The 24,866-nt window shown below is 39.0% G+C and overlaps 2 protein-coding genes across 8 annotated transcripts in view; one reads left to right on the forward strand and one right to left on the reverse strand.

The window, feature by feature from the left end:
* Positions 1 to 265: 265 nt before the first annotated feature.
* LOC118432021 (E3 ubiquitin-protein ligase RNF14-like) lies at positions 266 to 9,297 on the reverse strand. Its single transcript, XM_035843502.1, has 13 exons — positions 9,015 to 9,297; positions 8,033 to 8,122; positions 7,560 to 7,704; positions 6,886 to 7,120; positions 6,350 to 6,502; positions 4,694 to 4,876; positions 4,033 to 4,132; positions 3,446 to 3,592; positions 3,087 to 3,152; positions 2,777 to 2,967; positions 2,006 to 2,165; positions 1,408 to 1,524; positions 266 to 1,152 (listed from the first exon to the last, which is right to left on the reverse strand). Exons 1-13 carry the CDS (start codon positions 9,117 to 9,119, stop codon positions 1,048 to 1,050), a joined length of 1,797 nt encoding a protein of 598 aa, XP_035699395.1. The 5' UTR covers positions 9,120 to 9,297; the 3' UTR covers positions 266 to 1,047.
* A 403-nt stretch (positions 9,298 to 9,700) lies between these two features.
* LOC118432016 overlaps positions 9,701 to 24,866 on the forward strand; it is a 73,849-nt gene continuing 58,683 nt past the window's right edge. For 4 of the 7 annotated variants that reach the window (XM_035843492.1, XM_035843493.1, XM_035843495.1 and 1 more), the window contains exons 1-2: positions 9,701 to 9,958; positions 11,836 to 12,011. In XM_035843492.1, coding sequence (XP_035699385.1) covers positions 9,822 to 9,958; positions 11,836 to 12,011 — 313 coding nt within the window. In that variant the 5' untranslated portion in view covers positions 9,701 to 9,821. Of the gene's footprint in view, positions 9,959 to 11,835; positions 12,012 to 13,896; positions 14,257 to 15,205; positions 15,358 to 24,866 lie in introns of those variants that run through there. The other 3 variants (XM_035843497.1, XM_035843498.1, XM_035843494.1) reach the window with 2 other exon arrangements.

Raw genomic sequence — 24,866 nt, forward strand, 5'->3', positions numbered from 1 at the left:
TTTTGTCCAATGTGGCGGTAGGCGGAATTATGGGAGTTGATGTTACCTGTAGGATATATGATAGCTGAATCAATAATTCAATGACAAAATCACTTCTCTTACCAGGTTAATAACAAACTTAAAACACATACTATAAACACTACAATAAGAAGTTGCTAACTTGACTGAACAAAAGTATGTGAAAAATACTGAAGGATAGTTTTCAAGAGGACAGGAAACTGCAGGCATTGTTAATTTTTTTACTACTATTAGAAATTTATATAATTGCATGAAACCTACTTTTTCAAAGGTATTTTAATAGCAGGAAAGATTATGACACTTCTGTAAGAAGGTGATTGAGATTTTTTTGGTGATGAAATAAAGGTACAATATGGGAATCAATTCTGTATGACGTGTCGCTCATTGTAAGAATGATATTTATCAGTGCCAAAGTTACACTTACTCCACTATGATAAAAGTGAAGCCATATCATATCCAGGGTAACTATGACCTGGAATCCAGCTGGAAAGAAGAAAAGAGTTAGCCAAGTGGTAACTTGAAAAAGGACAATACAGCGATACATTGCTGAGATAGTTGTGGTACTATTCAAGCAGGTTTTCTGATGGCAAGATGGTATCCATGGGCTGAAACAAAAAAGTTGTCGGTTGGATGTTTCAGCCCAGGATGCCGTCTTGCACAGTCAGGAATATCTGCTTGGAGATTAGGGTTGTGGATGGGAGGGGGCACAGCGGTTGGCTACAGACATATAATGGCAGACCTCAGCACAAACTGATATACAGAGAACATGATAAATATCATATAAAATCAAAGATCCTGCTAATTTTCCATAAATCAATCGTTAACTCGTGTAACTTTGTCATATCACATAAAACTTCAGGTAACAATTCATCTAATAAGTATGCTATGATACATCTTCCATCCTATGTTTGACCCAGCTAAAAGATTGTCAGTAATAAAGCACAATCTGGCATTGCATATTATAATATACAACTGCTCATGCACAAACAGCAGCATGTACTGGTCATTATAATTTCCTTGGTCACAGTGTTAGCTGTGTTGCTTGCAGGGGTTTGGTGGGATAAAGTGTGAAGTGACTGGTCCAGTAATCTTGGTCAAACACTGGTAACAGATGTTAGCACGGCAGGACCAGCACTGAAATAAACACAAGCAAAACATCAAAACATGTCTCTGAGAAATGCTGGTTATTTATCATTCAATAGAAAACACTCTAAGTCTTAGATCAATTTGCAAGAAGACTTAACGTGTTGTGTGCCGCAATTGGCAGGGTGTTTGATTCACAACCCAGAGGTTCCAATTCTGGGTTTGAATCTGTGCCCTTGGGAAAGGCACTTTACATGACTTTCCTCACCTCACTCAGGTAGCATATATTTGCTGTATAAATCATACCTTGAGGTGATTATTAGTTCCAGTCTTCAGGTTACGTTGTCGACAGTTTGGGCAGTTCTTGACTCGGTGGATTGCCTCAGGGTCCCTGTCAAGGGCTTCCTGTAGTCTCCTCATTCCCTAGGATATCACACCAAAAGTTATCAATTGATAGCCAAGAATTGGGGAATCTTTTCAAGTTCCTTTTAATGTGTCAATCTGAATGTGCTATGCCTTGGAAATTTAAAGCAAAATGTTAAGAGAAGAATTCACACAAAAAAATTATAGCTTTTGGCACACTGTAATACCAGCCTTTGCTGCAGTGCCCCACAACACTGAATTATCTTGTTCTGTTTCCACAAACTGATTGTAATGCTAGTTCACCTTTATCTGTAGGGTAACCTATATCTGTAGCATTTAGAACAGTCGACTGATGGTGGCTTTAATTGCAATGTTTTCAAAATATTTCAGTTTGAAACCATTGTCTGTTGACTTGATATCCTGACATGTAAATACCCTGATTTTAAGAATAATGGATAAAAGTCTAGTGTTTTATAGCATCCTATATTTGACCCCTTCTCTCCCCCCCCCCCTCGAAAGCAAACAAACAAACATTACAAACCTCAGGAACTTCCCGTTCTGGTACCCTGTTAAAAACAGCAGGAGGCACGTTCACTTGGAACAAAACACACTTTGATCCAAAGTGGTCGTAACCATTGATTTTCTTGCAGCACAGCCAACAGAAGTATGTTCCACACTTGGAACACGTCATCTTGTTACACCTGGAGTATGGGATGGATACAGAGATATGCGTAAGTTGCTTCATCTGTCTCACAAAAGGTCTAACCAAACCAATCATCAATTCAGTCCAATAAAATGTACATCAATAAGCCTGAAGGATCATCTTTTTTGGTAGAATGAATTCTGATGCAGGATTTAACTAATAGTTTTCAATAGAATGAATGTATAGGACTTAGGCCAGGAGAATCAAAATGTGTTTCTAATCTGCCCTGAAAAAATTACATCTCATCTTTTTTTCATCAAGGGGATATAGGTTTATTGGATCCATTCATATCTTCTTTTCTATTGCAATAGGGATGAGGAGAACATGTTGGAAAATGATTCTACAATATTTTTATCACCCTGATAAAGTCAGGACAAAAACTTTATGTCCCTTGCCAATGATCGACCCAAGAATAAAGCTAGGACTGGCAAGACACGAACCAGAAACACTGTCAAAACTTTTTTTCCTTTAGAGGCAATATTTTCAACGTAACAGCACCTTTGTCAAGGAATCTACCATTACCTAATAGTATATGACTGTTTTTAATCCTTAAATCTTGAAAAACCTAAATCATGACCATGATATGATACTGTAACAGCTTTTCCTTACCCCTCACTCTTCTCAATGTTTGTCTTGCATTGGGGACAACGTTTGGTGGTTTTAGTGATGGTGGATTTGGAAAGCCTTTCTGCGCGCAACCTGCTGAGGAGCTGGGCCTTTCTCTGAAACTCTTTTGGGTCACGGACATTTTTAGCAGCAGCAATGATTTCTTCCTCCGTCCCTTCTAAAACCTCTCCTGCCTTGGGAAAGATCAAAAATATTAACCATGATTAGGGGGTAAATTATATTGAATCACAGTGTCATAACCTGCTTACATAGATAGAAATAGCTTGTTGAAATGTATTTGAATAATGCCTACCTTGTCACCTAAAAGTTGCTTGGTGAGATCCTGCAGCTTGTCTTCTACAGACCTGCATTCTCTGGACTGTAGAGTTACAAACAGTGACATTAAAGTAAAAACAACAACATTTGGGGTGTTAAATCTCACAGAATCTTAAGGTTCAAATCCATAGCTGGTCCTAACAGACCACAGTGAGTGCCAGTGGATTAGGCCCCTGCTGTAGTGATTACACAAAGCTGTGTGGCTAGGGCAACAGGGATGGAGAAGGTCATTAAGTCAGATGCACCATTTGGTCCGAGGAGGACGTCAACTTTAAAAAAAAATGTTTACCAGTTAAGCAAACAAACAGTCACACACTATTTGAACCTGATAATCACCTGGTGCCAGGCATCCCCACAGGAGGTACAGAAACAGAACAGACAGGAGCCACACTGTGCAAGCTTGCTGTCCTGGTCAGCATCTCTGATCACCACGTTGTTACATCTGGGGCACCACACAACGTCATCCATCGTGTCTAATGTTTTCTGGGAGGGGAAGAAGTTACTCAACATGTGATCTACTCTCATTAAACTATTACACCTATGTAGCCAACAAGCCTGTTGTGTACACAACAATGAGTGGGATGGACAAAACTATAAGGCTGAAGACTGCTCAGACATATTATAACTAGACGCTTTTTCTATGAGTGTTATGGCTCTAAATACAGCTTTATTGCTAATCCTGGCCTAAAGTAACAAATTCTGTGACAGTCCTAGACTAAGAAATAAGCTCCTTAAAAGAGGCAAGAACAGAGAAAAAGTACATAATATGTTTTTGAGATATGTCATGGAAAGAAAGGGTGTTCTGAACAGTCAAATTCCTTTGCAAAGTCACAGCTGCTTCCAGCTGCCAAGAGTTATAGAAACAGAGACCACAATATACACAAAACATTGTGGGAAGGATTTGAACTTTTGAATGTACTCACCTGTAGAAGAAGACTCTCCCATCGCTGGTACTCCTCTTCTCCCAACACCTGTCTGATCACATCTGGGGGCAGGCTGCCATCGCATCCCTCATCTGGGCAGCTGCAGAAAAAAAAAATCACCTGCAGTGTCACACCTGTTTGATCGCATATCACAGAAAGGATCCAAGCTTGTCAACACATCTCTTTTCTTGTACCCACATTGCTCTATAGGATAGCTTCACAATGATATCCATTCATCATCTTTCTTCCTCTAATCAGAGGTGGGGAGCTCCAATGTTTAACTTTCTGATAAAATTAAATCTGTGGCCCATTCTGATCATTTGGGTTTATTTTGGCTGCATCTTTCTCTCAGGAAACACGAGCCATACTGTAAAAACATGTTTAAGTCCTCTATAAGATAAAAGCAGAGTGCAAAAGTAAACAAGATAATAGAGACCCCAATTGGTTAAACTTAAGTAGGGACAATAATGATGATAATGATGATGATGACCCTAGAACCTAACCCTATTTTAGCTTCAGTGCATACAGTAAGCCTGTACTAGTAGGCCTTACCTTGTGCAGAGAGAGGGGCCAATAGACTGGAGCTAAAATCCTAAGTAATGGGTACCAAGATAGATGATGATGTAAGAATAAATCTTCAGCTGACAAGACGCTTTCTTACCTGATCTGATGAACTGTCCCATCCTTCACGTGGATCTGGCAGTACCCAGCAACGCATTCCTGGCAGAAGAAGTGTCGGCACTCACTCATCAGGAAAAACTCAGCCCCCAGCTTCGAGTCAAAACAGATCCCACACTCCTGTGTGTTCCTTTGGAAGGCCTCAAACTCCTTTGCATAATTGAACCTGTAAATTGTATAAAATTATATGTGACAAGTTAAGCACAGAAACGTATAGAAGTATCTGACTAGTTATTACGTGTATCATAACTGAAATAAGTTGCTTAACTGCACCATAACAGTACATGCACCTTGCATGTGCACTGTAACATCACATTTCAAACTAGAGTTCGGCGACCTCATACCTCCATGAAAATTTAGAGCTTTCGTAAATTTTATGCAATTGACTAACACATTAACATAATTTATGCATGGTATTGTTCATCATTGACTAACGTACACATGTCACAATTATAAAATTCCCATTATTAATCATAAAGCGTTTTTGAAATTTTTACATAAATTATGCAAATAAGTTCCTCATTACCATATTTGGTATCTGCTTATATTCCACCCATCATACTTAACATGTGTTACATTTATTGAAGTCCAGTTATTGAAAACAATGGAATTATACAATTTCCTCGTTAATTATGCAAATTAGGTCCTAATTCGCATAAAATGTATATTATTATGAACATCTTTGCCTAAGGTACCCGCATGCCTAATATGATGCCAATCCATCAATTTTTTCTGCAGTTATCCTCTTTAGAATGTCTTGACAAAAACGCCCCTGCAGTTCCGAAATTAAATGTTAGGGGGCTGAAACCTGCCCCACTTTGTCACGACACTGCAAGCTATCTACCAGCCAAATGTCAAGACCATATCACATCCAGAACAAGAGATACATTGAAAAAACTGCCATGATATAATATCCTCATTAATTATGCAAATGTACTCCTATTTTGCATAATTTAATCTTGTACAACATTGTCTAAGGTACCTACATACCAAAAATGATGAATATCCGTTGTTCCCTTCTTGAGTTATCCTCGTCAGAAGTTTTTGACAAAAATGCCCCTGCTATCCCCAAACTAGACGCTAGGGGGCCCAAACTTACGTAATTTTTTCCTGAGCACAAGAGCTATCTAATACTTAAAAATCTTGACCATGTTCAGAACACCGAGATAGCAAAACCGGAAGTTGCGCTGCAGTACCAAGGTCACACACCAGGGGGCCCAAAATTGACCTTGACCTTCGTCTTCCCAACCCCTACCCACATACCAAATATCATCGTAGTCCATCAAGAGGTTCTCAAGTTATGATGACCACAAATATGCGGACACACAGACAGACACACACACAGACACACACACACACAGACACACTCAAAACTATACCTCCATTTTTTCATGGAGGTAATGATGTACTCCATGCATTTTTACAACTTAGAAGGGATTTTTACCTTAAAGCTGAACTTAGAAAGTTGCTTCAGTTGGATAATTTAAAGCTGTGTGTTATACATTGTATAGTGTGCATTTTATATACTGTACAGTGTATCCGAATACATGCAATACCAGTGTTATTCTGCATTGAACTAAATTACTGACACCTGTTCATAAGAAAACCTTGGAAAAGTTAAAGGAATGTCTGATTGAACCTGAGTATTTCTTGAAGACACTGTACTGGGTCAGCTTGCTCAGACAAGACTCGTGGATCACTCAGGAAATTCTGCTTCTCCTCAGGTGTGGCTGCTCCATCAAACCTCATGCTCACGGGCATCAGTATGATGTAGTCATCCAAACCCAGGAATCTACAGGAACATGAAACACACTGTTAGCTTTTTGGTACATGTTAACTGTAATATTGCAATAACTAAAATCAGGAGATCGTATTACTCATCCAGCTTACATGCTCACTGCTTTGGAAGATAACCAACATCACATGTTACAATTCAATCTAGGTACAGTACTAGTAGAACAATATCATATCATTTCAAAACTTCCTTTTGCAGTACTTCAGTCAAATAAGCTATGCATCAAAGGCTAAAAATATCCACCTGCAGCAGCTGTCTTTTGAGATTGTACAAAAATACTAATAAAGGATTTGCAACTAACAAGATCCAGGCTCATTACCACAAATCACATATTGTAGGTAGCAGAAAAAAAATAATGTTTTAATCAGTAACTGACTCACTGGATAGTACTACTCTGTAGCCAATCCACCCAAGTATAGATGATGGGCAGTCCCTTAGACTCTTCCCATAGTGCATCCAGCTGTTTACAGAGCGTGCTCAGCTTAGTTCTGTCCAACCACAGGCAGCTGATGACAAAGCAGGGCGGGTCATGGCTGGGGTAGGTCGGAGGAAGGGTCAGGTCAAGGGTCAAGGGAGGCAGGTGGGAGACATTGAATGATGCATGCCAACGTCGACCTGGAATAATAGAGCAATGGACAATGTTATAGGAGTAAAATCATTGCGTATTTTCAATGCACAAATACAGAACATTCTTATGATACATCTGCAAGTAATTCTAATCATTTCTATCATAGCTGGAGATGTTGGTTCCTTATAATGTGCTATGTTTGAGGAGGGCCAAACTTTGAGCAAATTAAAGAACCCATCACACATATATTGATAAGATTAGGGATCCATCTTGGTGTGGCTCAGAGCAAGGAGGTTGAAAAGAGGACCTCCTTGCTCAGAGTGACCTGAACCCAATAAAACCTCCTTGCAATTTGATCAAACCTATCACTATAGTCTCTTCCTCCTTCCTATACTGTGAACTTTACATGCTGAGAACACCTCTGTTTCCTCCTTACTACAAGACCAAGTCCTTTTGAACTTAATCAATCTGTAGCATGATGCCCACCTGACATGGACCTGTTGAATTCTGGTCTGCTGGATGATGATGAAGAACAGACAGCAGCTGCCTCAGCCTCCTTCACATCGCTGTCCCCAGGCAGCCACAGCTGTACCTCCAGCTGTCTCCTGGGCAAGTCTACAGGAACAGCAACCTGTAAAATGCATTATCAGACCAGACATTAGAGATGATGCATTTTGAACATAAAATGGTTGACACCCGAAATGCTTGAACAAACAAGCAGAAGAAAGCACAATGGTGAAAATTAAAAGGATTCCTGCTAGTTCATTGATTTTGTTTGATTGAAGATCATTTAAGCTGGATAACTCTTTAGTGTTTGATTGATTGATTGATTGATTGATCATTTAAGCTGGATAACTCAATTCTAACTCTGCTTTCCAGGTGATGTGAAAACAATTTGTTCTTTTCTTTAACTGAATTATAAACATTGCAGTGACAAAAAGAGACAAACCAGTCCTTACCTTGAAGGCAAACCTACTATCTTCTTCTTCTTCCTGATGTCTGCTCCTTAAAGTAACATTTTGTTCAAGAATCGACTCCAGGGCAAGAATCTGTAAAGGCAGAGGCATAAAGATTACATTTAAGTGGAAACAAAATCCATCCTATATTGTGCGATATACTGTAAATGCAGAAATGTTTGCGGTGGATTAATGTTCGCGGTTTTCGCGGCGGCCGCTTCACCGCGAATTTTAAAACCACCGCGAACATTTTTCCATAACAGTAAGAGTCTATAGTGCATGGCGATACCGCGAAATTAAAACCACCGCAAAAAGTCCGTTTTCCCGCTACGGCAAAATTAAATCCCCGCAAACTTAAATGCATTTACAGTACTTGTTTGCACCTGCATCTGCAGTGGCCATGGCCATACCCAGAGACAACCCCATCGATCTACTGGGCAAAGTAGGGAATCCTGGGCTGGGACGGGCAGGCCTCCTGCCTGGGCACAGAAAGACTCAACTGTGGGAGCCGCAACAATGCTTGGCAGGGCATTTCATTGTGGAATTGTGCGAGGGAAGAATGAATGCTTGTATGTTGATTTGTGCGAGTATATTGTGTGGATATCTACTGGTTTGAAAATTCTTGAGAAGGAACATGAGCTCAGTTTGGTTATCAAACTTCACCTAGAAGCGTGGTTTTGTGAATCAGCATCCTTCTTCTTCTACTTGTTCTTTGAATTTTATCAAGGCACATATCATTCCCCATGGTCATTAACAGTATTCATAAATTTGTTTGGGATGCCTATTAAAGTACTCAAGCAAGGCAGTGCTAATGTGTCGTAAATAAAACGTTATTAATAACGTTACGCCCGGATGATGATGATGAATAATATAGTAGTGCTGTACAGACTACAATGCAGAAGTACATGTATGAAGGAAGTGCAGCAAAATTTGCAGGGAACAAGGAAGTTCTCTGTAGGCAGTGCTGATGTAACAGTTAGCTCACCTCATCGTTTTGTTCTTCGAAGTTCGCCTGTGCCTGCTCCCTCTCCATGGAGACACTCGCGCCACCATCAACAACACTTCCGGGTTCGCTTGGTCCTTCCGCCATGGCAACTTTCACATCTTCTCTACATGCAAATCACATAAACAGCAGCTTAAAATGTTGCACCAACAGACCACAGTATACAGGATATCATACATGCACTACTCGGCGGTATTTATGGACAATTTCTTCAATCTATTGCGTACCTATTGCACAAACCGCTTTTTTACTAGTACGGGACATCCCATGTTATTAACAGGGAATGCTTAAAATTTAATACTGGAGGAGAGTATCTCCAATATTTCAAATGATTTAACACAACATAATACTTAATCATATTTTGTTTATCTTTATCATTTCATAATTTACATAAGTGCACAAATATTTTATACGGAAACTTTCTGCTTTGAACACCCCCCTATTTTGTCGATTAGATTGTCCTAAGTTAATTAATCAGTGGCAGCAAAACGTAACTTTTTCAAATCATCATTTACAGCAAAAAGTTATAAGCAGAGATAAATAAACACAATTTGAAATGTTATATAAAATTAGTTTTAAAACTATGACATCAGTTTTTTGTCATAGATATTTTGCTTTTTCTCGTTTCTACCCAATGTAAAATTTGTTTCTCTGCCCTCAAGGCTCCGAAGATAGAACGACCTTTGACCCACATCTCATCACTTTCCCAACTGAGATTTTTACGTCGTAGTTCACTTCCTGGATTGACCAAACTCTGGCAAATTTAGATGAAATTCTCGGTCTTCAACGATGAAGAAGAACGGTAACGGAGTCACAGCAGTGGAAAACGGGGAAGGGGCCCAGCTCCTGGGCTCAGGGAGCGACTCTGAGGTGCAAGAATTCGCTCTTCCCCCAAGAAAACCGGGCAAGGTATCTCGGAAGTCAAAGTAAGTTCTACGTGTCAGTCTGCAAGTTTAAGTGGACTGTTTCTAGATCTATCTTGATATGATATGATATACTCAGAGAATGCAACGTTTCACATCGGGGGAATTGTCGGATTTTTAATGTTATTTTTCACATGTTTGGGGACCTCCTGGAGTTTTATATTAGAAGCAGATGTGTTGTAGTCTGGCACGCACGATTGTGCAAATCGTCGCAACATCGGAATGTAGATTGAAGTTTATACACAGTTCATTGTGACGTCCAACTGCTTGCTTAAAAGCCCGTGCATGTTTTCTAAACCATCTCTGAAAGGATAGATCAAGTTTCACACAAATCATTGTATGGTTAACACTTTTGTCAGAGGTGCTAATGCAGTGTGAAAAGTTTATGTTAACGTTTTAACGTCATGTCTTTTGTGATAATGGAACTAACGTTATGATCAGGAACAGATGAATATCAGCTTCTGAAATCAGGAATAACGAATATATTGGGTTCTGCTTTTTCTTCGTATTTGTTGTAGATAATGCTTATGGTATTGCATTTTATCATTTATGTTATTTCTCATTACCATAATTTTGTCACTGAAAGTCTATGACTCATTTTATGTGACTTTTGGGTGCATTTTCCATGACGAAATATTTATCAGCCACTTAACATATATTGTGAACATAACCTGTTGTTCCAGTTCTAGTAGTGCCCTTTCAGATGTGTCATAGTACTGTTATGAGTGATTGAACTGTGATTCACTCACCACACCTGCAGGCATTATTAGCCTCCAGGCATTAGTATCCACCCTGTCTTGTGAGTTACTAGTACCTCAAAGGAGGGTGGTACCCATGCTCACTTGCTACTAATGGTATGTACTGTAATTCACTTTGTCTTCTCGGTACCAAACTTTCATGGTCTGAGAAAATTTAACTTGTTCTCGGAACTAAATGTTCACTGTCACGGCAAGTGCACATAAAAAAAGTCTGTGAATTATTTGTTACTGGTAATGATAAGTTCACGTTACCGTGAAAACCGTGAACATAACAGTACATTGAAAAAATCAGGAATTACAGTATTTGCAAGCAACAAGTTGCAAAATTGCAGTAAAAGTTGTGTTTTAATAGGGTCCCAATATTACATATGAAATATTTTTTTCTAGGTTTGAGTTCTTCTAAAGTGGGTCAGTTACATCAAATACTAATGTCTCAGTCCCTATTTTTGGATATCAAATTTTTCAGCAGATATTTGTATTTCCACTATTAGTTCTGGTTGTGTATGCATGTAATAGGAGAACAGAGAGTTGAGTGCCTCTGTGTATTGTGAAATGTTTTCAGAGCATCCTTGATTGTCCACAAGTGTGCCTATTAGATGTTGATAAACAAAAAAGTTGAGTGCCTCTTGTTGTGGTGTGAAAAAAATCAGAGCATACTTGATTGTCATTAAATGTCAAGTATTAGAGTATTAGATGTCAAATGTTTAGGCTTGACTGATTCTTCACAAACAGTGTTGACACTGAAAAGGCGATTCCTGAAGTTCCTTTATTCAAATTCAAATTGTTTTTGTCCAGCCCACAAAGTAAAAACCATCATGAATAGCTAATGGAATTATGATTAGAATAACAGGCAGAGACTATTGTAATACAGGTCTTAGCAATTCTTGTAAGTTGTATGCAATAATGGCTTTACATGTAGTTATTTTTCCGACAGTGACAGTTGTACAAATGTTTAAATTTTTCATGTCTCCTTGCAATAGGATTCTCTTACAGAATCCAAAAGATATAACTATTGTACATCAGTTTTAGGAAAACAGTATTTTTTTTTTGCTTTTGTGGTAACAACTGAACAAGACATATTGATTACTGACACCATCACCATCACCTGTCTGCCTTATATAGGAAAGCAACAGTGAAGGTTCGGGATGTGGAGCCCTCCCGAGGCGGCTGCTGCTCGTGTCAGCTGGTGTGTCATGTCTTCCTGTACCTGCTGATCATAGGAGCCATGGGGGGTCTGGCATGGCTCACCTACAATATCAAAACTGAGATGGACCATCTTAGGAACAGACTCATCACAAGTAAGGGTGTGGCGCGGTGTGGGCTGGCTAAGGGGTGGAATAAAGACAGAAAATAACTTGGATGGTTGGGTTGATAGTGGAATGAATGGATGGAAGGATGGTTGGATGTACGTAGCAAACATTTAACAGATGGATAGATGGGTGGATGTAAGAATGGGCATTGAATACAGAAAGAAAATACTCAGCCATTGATTAAAAACAATGGAAGATCTCCCATAACAACAATTATGTCAGAAAGAGGAATTAGGTCTGAGTATGTGGTGTGCTGTCAGCATTTTTTAATGCTTGACCAATGGACAAGACTCCCAAGTCAAAGTACATAGACCTGGTGGTAAGTACCATGTTTTTGTTTGCTTGTTTGTTTTGTATAAGTCGTAAACTCTTGTTAGATGTAACACACAGTTTTGTACAGTAAGTGCAAGCTGCGTCAGACTGCACTGCAAGGTTTGATCCATGCACTCCGGGAAGTACCCCTTCTCTTTTTGATATCAATTAAAGGTATTTTCAACACGCTGAAGGTGTGACTCTCCTGCAATATGGGACGTCTGGCTTTCCATCCATGACATGCCATGGCCATGACATTGGGGCTTGCTAAGGGTTCAAACCAGGAATCTGAAGGTCCTAAGCCAATAACCCTATTAAACCACAAGACCACCTTACATGTTGGAACAGGACACCTATTTGTTGCTTTCACTTCAAGTCAATGTTCATTGTAAATGGTAGTATATCAATTACAAAAGCAGTCTCTCTAATACAAGTACAGTATTTCTTTCTTCTTTAGTCTTACAGCCTCTCTATAGATTGTGCAGGTTTCCTTTCAATGGCTTTTACCTCTGTTTGTTGTGAAAATAGGCTATATGGGTAGAGAATACAAGCATAAATTGAGTTGACTACATGTAGGTGTTTTTGTATACATAAAGCTGTGGTCTGTTAGCTCACTGAGACATCTTACAAATAAGACAGCTGCACTGCCCATACTGTAGGCCTTTATGCAAACTGATGACCGGAGTCACCATGGTTAAAGTCCAGGTTCTCTCCTGGTAGATTTACATTTTGAATATGAAAAAAAGAAATGTAACAAATAGGAAGACTTGCTTTGAATTGTAGTTAGTGTCAAAATATGAGCAGTTGGGGATGGATTCATGTTTTGAATGATACATGTGATGATTTTGTATCATTTCCTTTTTAGAAACAAAAAAAATGAAGCAGAATTTAGAAATCGAAATTGTGTGGCCTTACCTTAAACCTTAACCAATGACTTTTTTAGATAATGATTTAGCGTTAGTTGTTCAGCCAGCAATGATACTGAAGTTCAAAATAGTTTGTGAAGTTTTGAATCTTCCATCAAAGCCTAGTACAAGCCGTTAGAGTCACAGTATCATGGTACTCACACCTTTTACAATGGGACGATGGGTTGTCCTATGAGTTTTCAGAGTTTGTTGAACTTCTATTATGCAAGTAATTTTTAGTTATGCTATAAAATCCTCATCACTTCATTGCAGTGAAATAGTTGCATTGTGTCCTACATTCATACTATGAGAATTTTGTCATGAGCTGTTTATTACCTTGTGACTAAAGTGTGTAGGTATGCAGGTGTACATAAAGGTCTGACAGGTGGTCACATGATCATTAAATGTCACACAGGACAGCCATCTTGGGTTGTGCTTGGTGCATGAAAGGGTGCCTCTGATTGGTTTCTATGTGATGCTGGCTTGGCATTGTTTCTAGTGCAGTTGATTCTTTTTATTAGAATTTGATACATCATAGTTTCTGTTTTTCTATAAATGAATACCTTGTGATGCGTTCAGGGGAGTGTTTCTCCCCTAATTGCTCCTTATATAGTTTGACGGAAGCTTTGTTCTTGTGGTCACCTTTGACCGCGACCAATCAGCGCGGGGCTTACATGAAGTTAGGTTCTTGACGCATCAGAGATTTTGTTGTGAAATCGACGTAGCAAAAACACCCGGATTTGAACTACAGGTGCAATATTCCAGGATTTCTTGCCCTTCTGGCGTATTTGCCGCCCAGATCTTGCCACCGTGGATTCCAAGGACACAAGACTGGATGTTTCTTTCAAAGGACCCGGAAAAAGGATGAAGAAAAGGAAGGAATTGGACGCATTAGTCAGCGGCAAGTTGACGAAAAAGAAGCGAGAGGGACATGAACTCTTGCGGTCCACCGGCAGCGATTCGTCCGATCTGGAGGAATTTTCTCTCCCTGTTAGGAAATCAGGTTTCTCAAAAAGGCAAGGAAAACGCGTTATCATGTTTACATAGCGTCAGCGATGTGGCGATAGCTCTGTTTCTCATGATCCAACTCTCGGTTTATGGGGGGAGGGGGGCGTCGTCTTCCGAGTTGACAAAATATGGTCCGACTCGTTTTGACTCCCTTCTGAGGTTTTGTACCCGATCTACACGATCCAATAATGTTTTGTCTTCTATATATAAACATTGAAGTATTCTCTTTCCTTTGATGATTAAAAAGATGATGTTAATATCGCGCTATTTCAAGGAAGCAGTTGGATATAAATGAATGGGATATTATTTTCCCGGAGGCGTTTCCTACCGCAAATTATGACAATGTTTTGGTTCTTAGTCCTTAATATCGTCTCTAGGTCACCGACCGCCTACCATTTCATAACTATTACAGGGCACTGGAAACTATAAAAAAAAAAGAAGAAAAAAGTTTTCACAAAAAGGGAAAATGAGAGTACAAGGAGAAAGTTTTTTTGTAAAGCTAAACCACCCTGACATTATCATAATGACTGCATTTATGTGTGCTAAAATATTTTCCACAATATAGTTTTGAACTTATTCATTCCTGAAATATCTAATGGATAAATTTGATTAACCATGCCTATCCTCCAGAGCTTGGAAACTTGAATTTGTTCAATGATATCTCGTTATCTTTTTGTCAGATTTATAGTGCTATGTGCTATTGGAAAGCACATTTATTATGTTGCAACAGAGAGCTCTCATTTTGGTTACCATGATACCATATTTGCCATAATCCTACATTCAAAAGTTGAACACCAGAGCTGACCGTTTGAGTTTGTTGTAAAGCCACGCTGACCTCAACTTTTACACCTCCAAGGCACCCAGGGTACATATATAACTATATACCTGATTGGTATCAGATTGGTATATTATTATATAACGTACCTTTAGTAAGCAAGTGGTTGTGTTGCCCCTCAGACATTCCAGATGCAGGTTGTGTACCAGGTCATGTTTCCCTCTCTGTATATTCGTCTTGATGACGGCCTGTATCGTCACCACGGGCGGACTGGTCTGGATGCACCTGGACCTTAAGAAGGACCTGGACAATCTCAGGGAACACCTTGCTAGAGGTACTTAAGTGGAAACTATTTTGTATCTACTTTATTTGTCCACCTGTCTACAATCATTAGGTGCTGTTTTGTCTTAAGAACATGCTACTTGAATGCTGTCATATTGATGACAGAAGTAAGGACTGAATCTATGTTATACTGTAAGTGTACTTTCCTTTACCTGTGAAACCCACAAACACATGTGAACACCTTTTTTTACATCATAATTCATACATGTATTTTTTACCAAATGGGACAATAATAAAGTAGTCCTGTATTAGTATTACAGGAATCTTGATTGCTGTATTTGACAAGAACATAATCAAGCCTAGGCATCTATTCAGACTTACAGATGCCAGGCAGCTACTTTTACAATCCTAGGTACAGAAGCTCCTCCTGTTAGGTTTTGTATGAAACTCAGCCATCATTCTTATGGTGGTAAGAAATTATTGATTACCAATATAAGATGCATCATGTGGTCAGACCTGTAGAGCAGATGGTTTAGAATAGATAGTTGTCAGGATAAGAGTCAACTTCCTTCATGGCCTTGGAAATGCTTCTGGAAACATTCTGTTTCTGATATATACCAACTATGGACGCAGGTGCCTGGATGTAAGCTGGACCCAATGCTACTTTTGCGTTCATGATGGCAATTTACAATTTTGCATATTTAGAAACTGTTCCAAAAAATTCAGATCCACCTTGTGAGGAGGGTTTAAAAAAAATCCATTCGGAATCTGAAATGGAGCGTTCATGATGACAAATTTGTCATGAAACGGTTAGAACCATTTGCATTTTTTGCATCCTTGATCTTAAGCCTGTTTTGTCCAGTACACTATTGAGATTGAGATTGAACAGAAAATACAGTGCTGTGCACTAATGCCCTCTGCTGAATTCTGTTATTACTGCAGTATCATTGTACCAAACTCTGTGGGTCATCAAAGTTATCGTTCAAACAAAGGGTTTAGAATATATAAGAAGAGTGGCTGCAAGAAGCCTTTAGCCATATAATATAAGAGAAGCAAATGCTCTTTTCAAGAAGTGTAAGGATGGCGAAGTTCCTTTTCCTTAAAAAATTTGCAGCCAGTAAAAAGGAACTACGCTTTGCCTTGAGGATGGAACATTTGTCCATTCGACTGCCATTAGTGTAGTATCTGCTAGATGGCTCTTTTCTACCAGCTCACTTGTCAACAGTTATGTCACATGTTTTACACCATCTACAAGAATATACGTCTCATTCTAATTCAGTGCCTGGTGGCGCATGGGGCTCCAAGAATTTTCTCAATCTAGTTCGGTCTACTGCAGCCTTTTCGCATTGTGCAAATTGACTTGAGTTTAGGAAAAAATGCCCCATCCTTACTCATGGGTTCATTATTTGGACAGCCTGTTTGTGAAGTTATAGATTTTACCTAGGAATACGTCTTTACTCAGTTTCCATCATATTCAGAAAATGTATGATAACATTGTGTCATACAAGGTCTCTAGCTCAGCATGAAAGCTCATCTGTGTAAGAGTGTGTTGGTACAATCCATGATAACTTTTGTTCAACACAAAGCTGGATAGCTCAGAATAGCTCACCTGGAACTTTCAGTTGCACTTACTAAATTATCAAAATTCATCAGGTCGCTAGTTCATTTGATTTTTTTGAGTAATTGTGCAGTCTTTAAATGTTACATGGATATTGATATAGCCCAGTATCATGTTCAGTGAATCTCTTTTAAGTCGATGTTTAAAACAGCGCCTTGGTGTTACTTTACATTCAGCACCAGTGTCTCAGTTGCCAAAGATCACTCATATTTTCCCAGACATGTTACTCACACTTCATGGAGGAAGAAGCATGAATCTCATTACCCCACATCTAAAGCTTTCAGAAGGTACCTAGATCTTGCCTTTTGAGCCCAACATGTGCTTCCTTTGATTTTCTTTGAAGGACAAAGTGGGTTGTGATCTTGACAGATTTCTTTCTGCCCAACTTCAACATATCTGCATGCAGTTGATTATTGAATTGATGGGCAGAATAGGAAGAAAGCTTAACTAACTTGTGATGTTGTGACAGTTCAGTGTAAAAGGAGTCTTTATTCTGTCCTTTATGTATCTTTTGAAAATTCCGTGTGATATGAACACTTTGAAACAAGGGGCAAAAAACAGGTCCTAGGACACGTGCTGCTCTTCGAGTGTCGTAGGACAAGTAATTTTTTTGCCTCGTGTAAATTGGCCCTTAATCTGGTATCAGATGGTGACAGAGTGAAAAATGGGGCCACTTCTATTCTGTGAATTGCCCTGATTTTTCAGCTAGCCAGGAGGGACAACAAGACACCTTGATAAATAGAAAGTCGGTATACTGCTGAGTAAAGCTCACTGACTCACATTAACTGACGTAACCACCAAACGGTTTGAATGTGAAGGTCCCCAGACGGGTAGCAGAAGAGTCTCATTGATGAGTTTCTTCTTCCCATAGACTTCTATGTTATAATTCGTGGTTTAAATGGGCGCGTTCATAATGAAGCTGCGTGAAATTTCAGCAGAAATTTCAGCAGATGTCAAGCACATTTACCCTATATCGTGGGGAAAAATTGCCAACGTAAACTATACATTGGAACTTTTTTTATAGCAATTACAAACTACGATTAGTCAATCCCCAAAAAAGGCACTTTTTCGCTGCTAGTGTACAACCGCACCACTCAGAACCCACGACTGTATACCTCCGACCTAGCGCGCGGCTGCAAAACTTTACCTGCTAATTTCTTCAGTTACAAACAAGCTTTCACCGAACTAACTTTTGAGATCAGTTCCGCTGGCTGAAAGGGAATTTCTCACCGCTAAAAACATGTGTCCGTGCAGCCGTTTATTTTTTGGCTCGGATCTCTTTTAGGGTACCCACACGCGGAGTAATACATCAATGAGACCAGAAGTGAACATAGGAGCGAACTACTACCCGGATGGTACCCAGGCTTTACTGTTTACCTGAATGTCTTAAACCTTCATAAACATTCCTTTTTGTTATCAATATCATTTCCAACTCCTATATCTGCGTACATGGGTAAATGTCGCTGGTAGGGCTGGGTATTGGTACAGCGTACCGGTACAAAACTGGTTTTTCTTATTGGACCGGTCCAGAAAAACCGGACCTGAAAAAATTAGGTGGACCGGATGTTGGACCGATTAGAAAATTAAAAGATGATTTCATCAGGCATTCACACGTTTTGGCGCTTGCAGGTGGAAGAAAATAACGAGAGTGAAGTAGAGTAGAGTTTACAGTAATTTCTACCAAGTTTTACAGCCAATCGTACAGGTGCAGTTAGCGTTGTAGGATTTCAAAATGCCAGTGTAAGTCTAATACTCCACCAAACAGATTACTTTGTAGTGAAATGGACTATTGGTATGAGTCATACTACATGTACGTCAGGTACAGGTTCAGGTCCGGACCTGGAGCTGACCATCTGGACCAGAACCGGACCTGGACCTGAATTTTCTGTACCGGTACCCACCCCTAGTCGCTGGTATTTATCTTGTAGTTCTAAACGTAACAGTAAAAGTTTGTGTTGCACAGAACTTTTTTTCCTGGGTGAAATAGTTAGTCTCATCCCATCAACCTACTTTGCTTTGTATCTAAATCCCCGGCATATTCATCATATGTATCTAGGTTGCTGATGACAGTAAAGTGCATAAGCCCCGGACTTTTCTCTGACCCAAAATTTTAATAACAATGTTATCTTCAAAGCTAGGTACTTCCACGAGAGTATACGAATGTATTTAGGTTGCTGATTCCAGCAATTCATGCCTAATTGTGCTTGAGTCTTCATTTGGTAATTACATGGTATTTACGGACATCTTTCCCAAATCAGGTTTTTGGATCATTGATTTATGCTAAATTATAGCCTTAGCAGTTTATCAGACCCAAGCAATGAATATTCAATGTTTCTTGTAATAGTCCGGTCATTTCATGGACAATTACACTGCCCTATGATGCACATTTATTTAGGACTTCGTTCAAACAGCATTAAACGTTAATGAATACTTAAGATTCAAGTTGTAGTTTCACAAGAACACAGCCCAATTCTGTTCTTATCACACTTATCATGCTAAGCTGAATAGAAATGTCAGCAATCCTTGCAGTATCTTTCTGTTGCTTTTTAGTATCAGATTAACTTTACAGCAAATAATTACACTCCATGTCAGGCTACAGTTGTCACAGTTTTGATTGAAAATTTGTAAGACAAATTCTGCAAATTTAGTCCTTTACTTTAGTACACTATGGTAAACAGATGTAGTCATTTAGATTTTTCATAACTTTAAAGTTAAACTCTAGAAATTCTTAACCTGGGCAAGAGCAATAAGGATTTAGTGCTCCCACTGTGACTTGTCCAGCAGTTTGAATGGTAGATTGACCCCTTTAACAACATAAAGTCGTTTTTTGTAGATCTATGAGTGTGAAGCTCCATTCTGCCCCACGATTGCTTGAGGGATTCAGCAGTGGTGTTCCCCCTCTGACAGTAATGGTTACATTCAATGGTACTCTGAGTTGAATCGATCTGGTTGCAGTCCCTACAACTTACATGTATCTACATGTATTCTGTTGCAGTGCCATGTAATTGGATTAGGTTTCCAGCCAATGATGACACCCCATACCAAGTGACAATTCTCAGAGTCCTACCTGAAAATTTACCAGCCACCATTCTTCCAAATTGGGTAATAGCCACAAGCTTATAACAAGATATAACGATGATAAATATGATAACAGATACCTAATTCTCCATTTTGTCCCAAGCTTACTGTTGCGTGTACATAAATCCTTTACTCCTGTTGTAATTGTCTATTATTGAGACGTAAAGTTAGGGGGCATCTAAGGTAAAATAAGATGTTACCTTGGCGTAAGTGGGAAAAACACCTTAAGCCTTTTTATATACAGGAAGTCAAATCATTATGGTAATCCCTTTGCAGGCGATAGTCCTCATATCTGGGTGACACCAAAACATATTTAATATCGCTCATGTATGTATCCCTCACTCCTGTACTTGGTGCTTATTCAGACTTGAAGTTATAGGGCATCTAAGGTAAAACAAGATTTCACATCGGCTTTAATGAAAAAAGCTTTTTAATAAGAACTCAAATCACTGTGGAAATCACTTTGCATGCAATACCCCTTGTGTCTGGGTGAAGCCAAGAACTTATTGAACATCCCTCAAGCATATCCCTCAATCCTGTACTTTGTATTTATTCAGGCATGAAGTTAGAGGACATCAAAGCTAAAGCACCTGAGATCTAACCATGGGTTAAATGAAAAAATTGAAGCCTTTTATATATATATACTTTTATATATACATTCATGTATTCCTTACTCCAAGGAAGTTGAAGGGCACTCGATCTGAAGGTATTAACACATGATATGTGATCTTTGCTCCAGTGAAAGCATGTTCTAGCCATTCAAATGCTGTGGTATAAAGATCAACGACATTTTTTGCAGCTTTGAGAGTCTTGAAGTTAAAATGCAATTTTGATCTTGTATGTTCAGGGTTTGAATACTGTTTGTTGTCATGGTATGTTGCTTGTAGGGTATGCTTTATCTAAGATCAACAGTCAAGACGCTAGCATAGCGTATTGATGTAAGTATGACATTATCTTCAACTGAATTGCTGCATACACAACCTTTCTGGCAGCAGTTCTGAGAGTTATCGTGTCTTTTTGACTTTCTTTGAAATGTTTTATGTCTGCCAACAGTGATGGATTCTCGATAGCATTTTCTCGTTTCAATTACATTCTGTCTGGCAGCTGCAGGGGCAAATCAAGCATACAGACATGCCGATAAATCCATAGGTTTGGTGCCTGCAGATTCTGACTGAGATGGTTCAGCGATATTGAGAACTCACCTAGTGTGGGAGTTCCCAACCTCAAGGGCATTGTTAGTATTACGGAAAGATAAGACTCCGTGTCCTTGAGTTTAAGCGTTCAGCACAGTGTGATAACATCAGAGCTCCTGGTGATCCCAGCTTAAACGTATAGTCTGGACCATAGCCTAGACAACTCTCCAAGCAGAGGTTGAGTCGCGTAGATATAGTAGTAAGAGGAGCGCCGGTGTAATTTTCCCGACTACTACTATATCTACGCAACTCAACCTCTGCTTGGAGAGTAATCCTAGACTTCTAGTCTAGTCCCAGTTGTATTGAGAACTTTGTAATTTTGTAACTTTGCCACTGGACAATGTCTTCAAAGGTTGATACCATCAGCGCTTGAAATCATCTTGTATTTCACCTGCAACCTACATATATGCAGATCAGTGCAGGCAGAGGTATAGAGAAAGCCATGTAGGAAATTGATGTCTTGAACGACGTAGTATAATGACTCCAATCTGATAACTTCTGGTTCCTCACTCTTCAGCCATTTCAGTATTCTGTGTAATGAATCTTCTACTCAAGTCCCTCTCAAGGTACTGTAAATGCATTTAAGTTCGTGGGGACTTAATTACGCGGTAGTGGGAAAAGACTTTTCGCGGTGGTTTTAAGTTCGCTGTAGCACCATGCACTGTACATAGTCCCTTACTGCCATGGAAAAATGTTCGCGGTGGTTTTAAGTTTTAAAAGCATTAAACCACCGCGAAAGTTTCTGCATTTACATTACTTGTCAGGCTACATGTTGTTGTCTGGCGTTCCTGATATATTCCTGTTGTGGCGCATGTGTTGCTGCAGGGTTTCTTGCAGTTTCATCAGACATTGATGAGAGAAAGGATGGCCACCTTGTCATATTGACAGACAAAATTGGAATGTCAGACATGAGGATGAAGTTAAGATTACATCAAATCAAGCCAGATGTGAGCACGAGATTACTGGGATATTGGAAGAAAATCCAGTCCTACGGACAGAAACACAACCTTTGTAGTCTCCCTGTCCTTGGTGCTGAAATGGTGTTCAGTTGTTGTTAGTTGACATTTTTCTTGCTTTTGTTTCTTTTTACAGCTTTTTTTGGTCAAATTGTAAGGAAATAGAAATACGGCTCTTTGGACACGTACTTTGATGTACCAACAGTAGGTCCTCTACTTGAGTTTCCGTTAGCTGGAAAATACGTGTTTCAAAGGCACAGTTATCACAGTTATCTTTGCATTACGGGATTACATTTCCTTATTACAGGGATGTCTTCTGAATCTGTGTCTATATTGGTCATTACTTTGACCACCCTCTGGCATTACGCGTTAGCTTAGCAGCAGCTGCTTGCTTTATTACATTGGACAGCTCGAAACACCCACCGCTAAGCCTTGCGTTTCCAAGTATAAGCCTTGTAGGAAGCTACATATGAATATGTGCGTCAAAAGGTCCAAGGTTGGAAGATGTTGATCCAAAAGTTTGAATACTTTTTACTTCCTATAACCTCAAGGTATGAAGTTTTTGTACGGAAAAAAGGTCCAAAAGACGATAAGGTTCTTTATAACTTCTGTATTTGTCAGCATTATAAATGAATAATTGACTTTTACCACCCGTGTTATTTACACCTGGAATGAAGAGTAACTGCATGCTGTGAAGGACATCTGTAATGGCAAGATAACAGCTTTTATGTCATACCTGTGACGCGAAAATGTTCGATATGGGTGTTCCGGACCGTGGGATAACTTTCTGTATCACACAGGCTCCAAAGTTGTATCACACAGGCTTCCTTCGAGTAAATCGAACCATTTCAAGCGGGCCCGAGTGCAGCGCAGGTGATAATTCGAATACCGGATTCGGACGTTAGAAGTGCTGTTGTTGCAATTTTTTGTTTGAGGACACAACATTTTCTCAACTTCTGGTACATTTCATATCAAGATATGTGTTGTATTCTATATTTACAAAAGCAGGAAGGAAGTACAGCTGTGTATCAATGCATCATGTCTTTTCTAGTTACAGTGTTCTTTTTTCGTAAATGCAACCAATGATACAGCAGATGGCCTTGTCTCTTTCCTGGAATTTTATAACAGCTGTGTATCAATGCATCATTTCTCTTTTATTTACAGTGTTCTTTTTTCGTAAATGCAACCAATGATACAGCAGATGGCTTTGTCTCTTTCCTGGAATTTTATCACAGCTGTGTATCAATGCATCATGTCTTTTCTAGTTACGGTGTTCTTTTTTTCGTAAATGCAACCAATGATACAGCAGATGGCCTTGTCTCTTTCCTGGAATTTTATCACACAATGTGAAGAAATAGCTTATGTTTGTAACTGGCCTCAATTTGTAGAATCACCCTCACATCTGTGGGAGGTGTGTAGGTGGGTAGTGACGATGGTGAGGCTTACTCACGAAGTTATGTAAAAGGGAAGTTATATAAGTGAAAAAATCTGCAGTTTTAATTCTAAATGACGTTGATATGAAAATCCTATTATTTTCTACACTATTAGATTATAGTTCTATCATTATATTTCCTAAGTTGGCCCTATGTTCATTTGTTTATTATGATAGGTAAAGTCATTCAGTAGACAAAATTAGCAATTAGTCATGTTTGATATTTGGACTAATAAATGTGAATATATTAGCAGTTTCAAACTTTATAGTTGATCATCTCTCCCATAATGATTAGTCATGAAGCCTTAATTGCTCAGATGTATAATTATTCCCACGCTTCAAGTTGCAGCTCATTTTACAGCACTCTGTTTTGTCTGATTACTACCTAGAGAGCCAATTACTTAGAAGCTTGCTTCCGTAGTCCTCTCTGCAGAAATGGGCCACAATTGATCTCCGCTGTGTAAGTCAGATGCTCTCATTGACGCACATTTAAAAGTATTCATAAAGCATATTAAAGTAACAAGGAGATTGGATCTTCCTTGTTACATCTTTTGTCTTGTTTGAAAACTCATTGATGTTAAGATGACGGTGATGTACCTACTAGGCTGAGAAATAAAAGAAAGATTGAATTGAACACGTACATGTTATAAATGCACAATGGCAAACAGTCTTTGATCTTCAAAAGTAAATAGTAGACCTTGAATAGATAACAAAGTTCGATGAAACATAATGTAACCCCTACTGATCAATTATGTACATCCCTTTGCCTTTTGTCTTGATATCCCTTTGCCTTTTGTCCTAATGATCTTGAAGATTGTATTGAACATAACAGACTCAATTTGTGTGTGAAGAAAATGCACATATTCTCTTCTAATTGCTTTATGAACAAAGTTCAATCATTATTATATGAAAGTGTTGTAAAGTAATTGAGGGTGTTCTTTGTAGAAATATTGCCTTGTTGATTGTTATGGTAGTATCTCAGGCTTAGTGAAAATAAAGCATTGCATGTTTTCTTTGTACATACAAAACTGAACATACAATAGATTTCCAATCCGATGAAACCATTTACAGATCATATCTAGTTGAAGTAGAAAAAAATAGAAACTTTGCTGATTGATAAATAGGTGTGTAGGATGGACATTACAGGGTTATTTTGAAATATGTTTGAGGGTTAGTCTAGAGACCAGATTCTGTAGAAATCTGTTGAAGCCAATTAAGTTATGTACAAAAGAACCTTGTATACAGTTGACTTCCCTTGAGACTAAAAGTTGCCAATTTACACAT

This window comes from Branchiostoma floridae, chromosome 15 (assembly GCF_000003815.2).
Source record: "Branchiostoma floridae strain S238N-H82 chromosome 15, Bfl_VNyyK, whole genome shotgun sequence".
Taxonomy (NCBI): Eukaryota; Metazoa; Chordata; class Leptocardii; order Amphioxiformes; family Branchiostomatidae; genus Branchiostoma; species Branchiostoma floridae.

Bases quoted from the DNA above. Each gene is read 5' to 3' on its own strand.
- LOC118432021 (XM_035843502.1), bottom strand. From the start codon at position 9,119: ATGGCGGAAGGACCAAGCGAACCCGGAAGTGTTGTTGATGGTGGCGCG. The intron at 3,593-4,032 runs GTGAGTACATTC...TTCCCCTCCCAG, and splicing joins GGGAGAGTCTTCTTCTACAG to AAAACATTAGACACGATGGA. The intron at 2,968-3,086 runs GTAGGCATTATT...ATCTTTCCCAAG, and splicing joins AGCAACTTTTAGGTGACAAG to GCAGGAGAGGTTTTAGAAGG.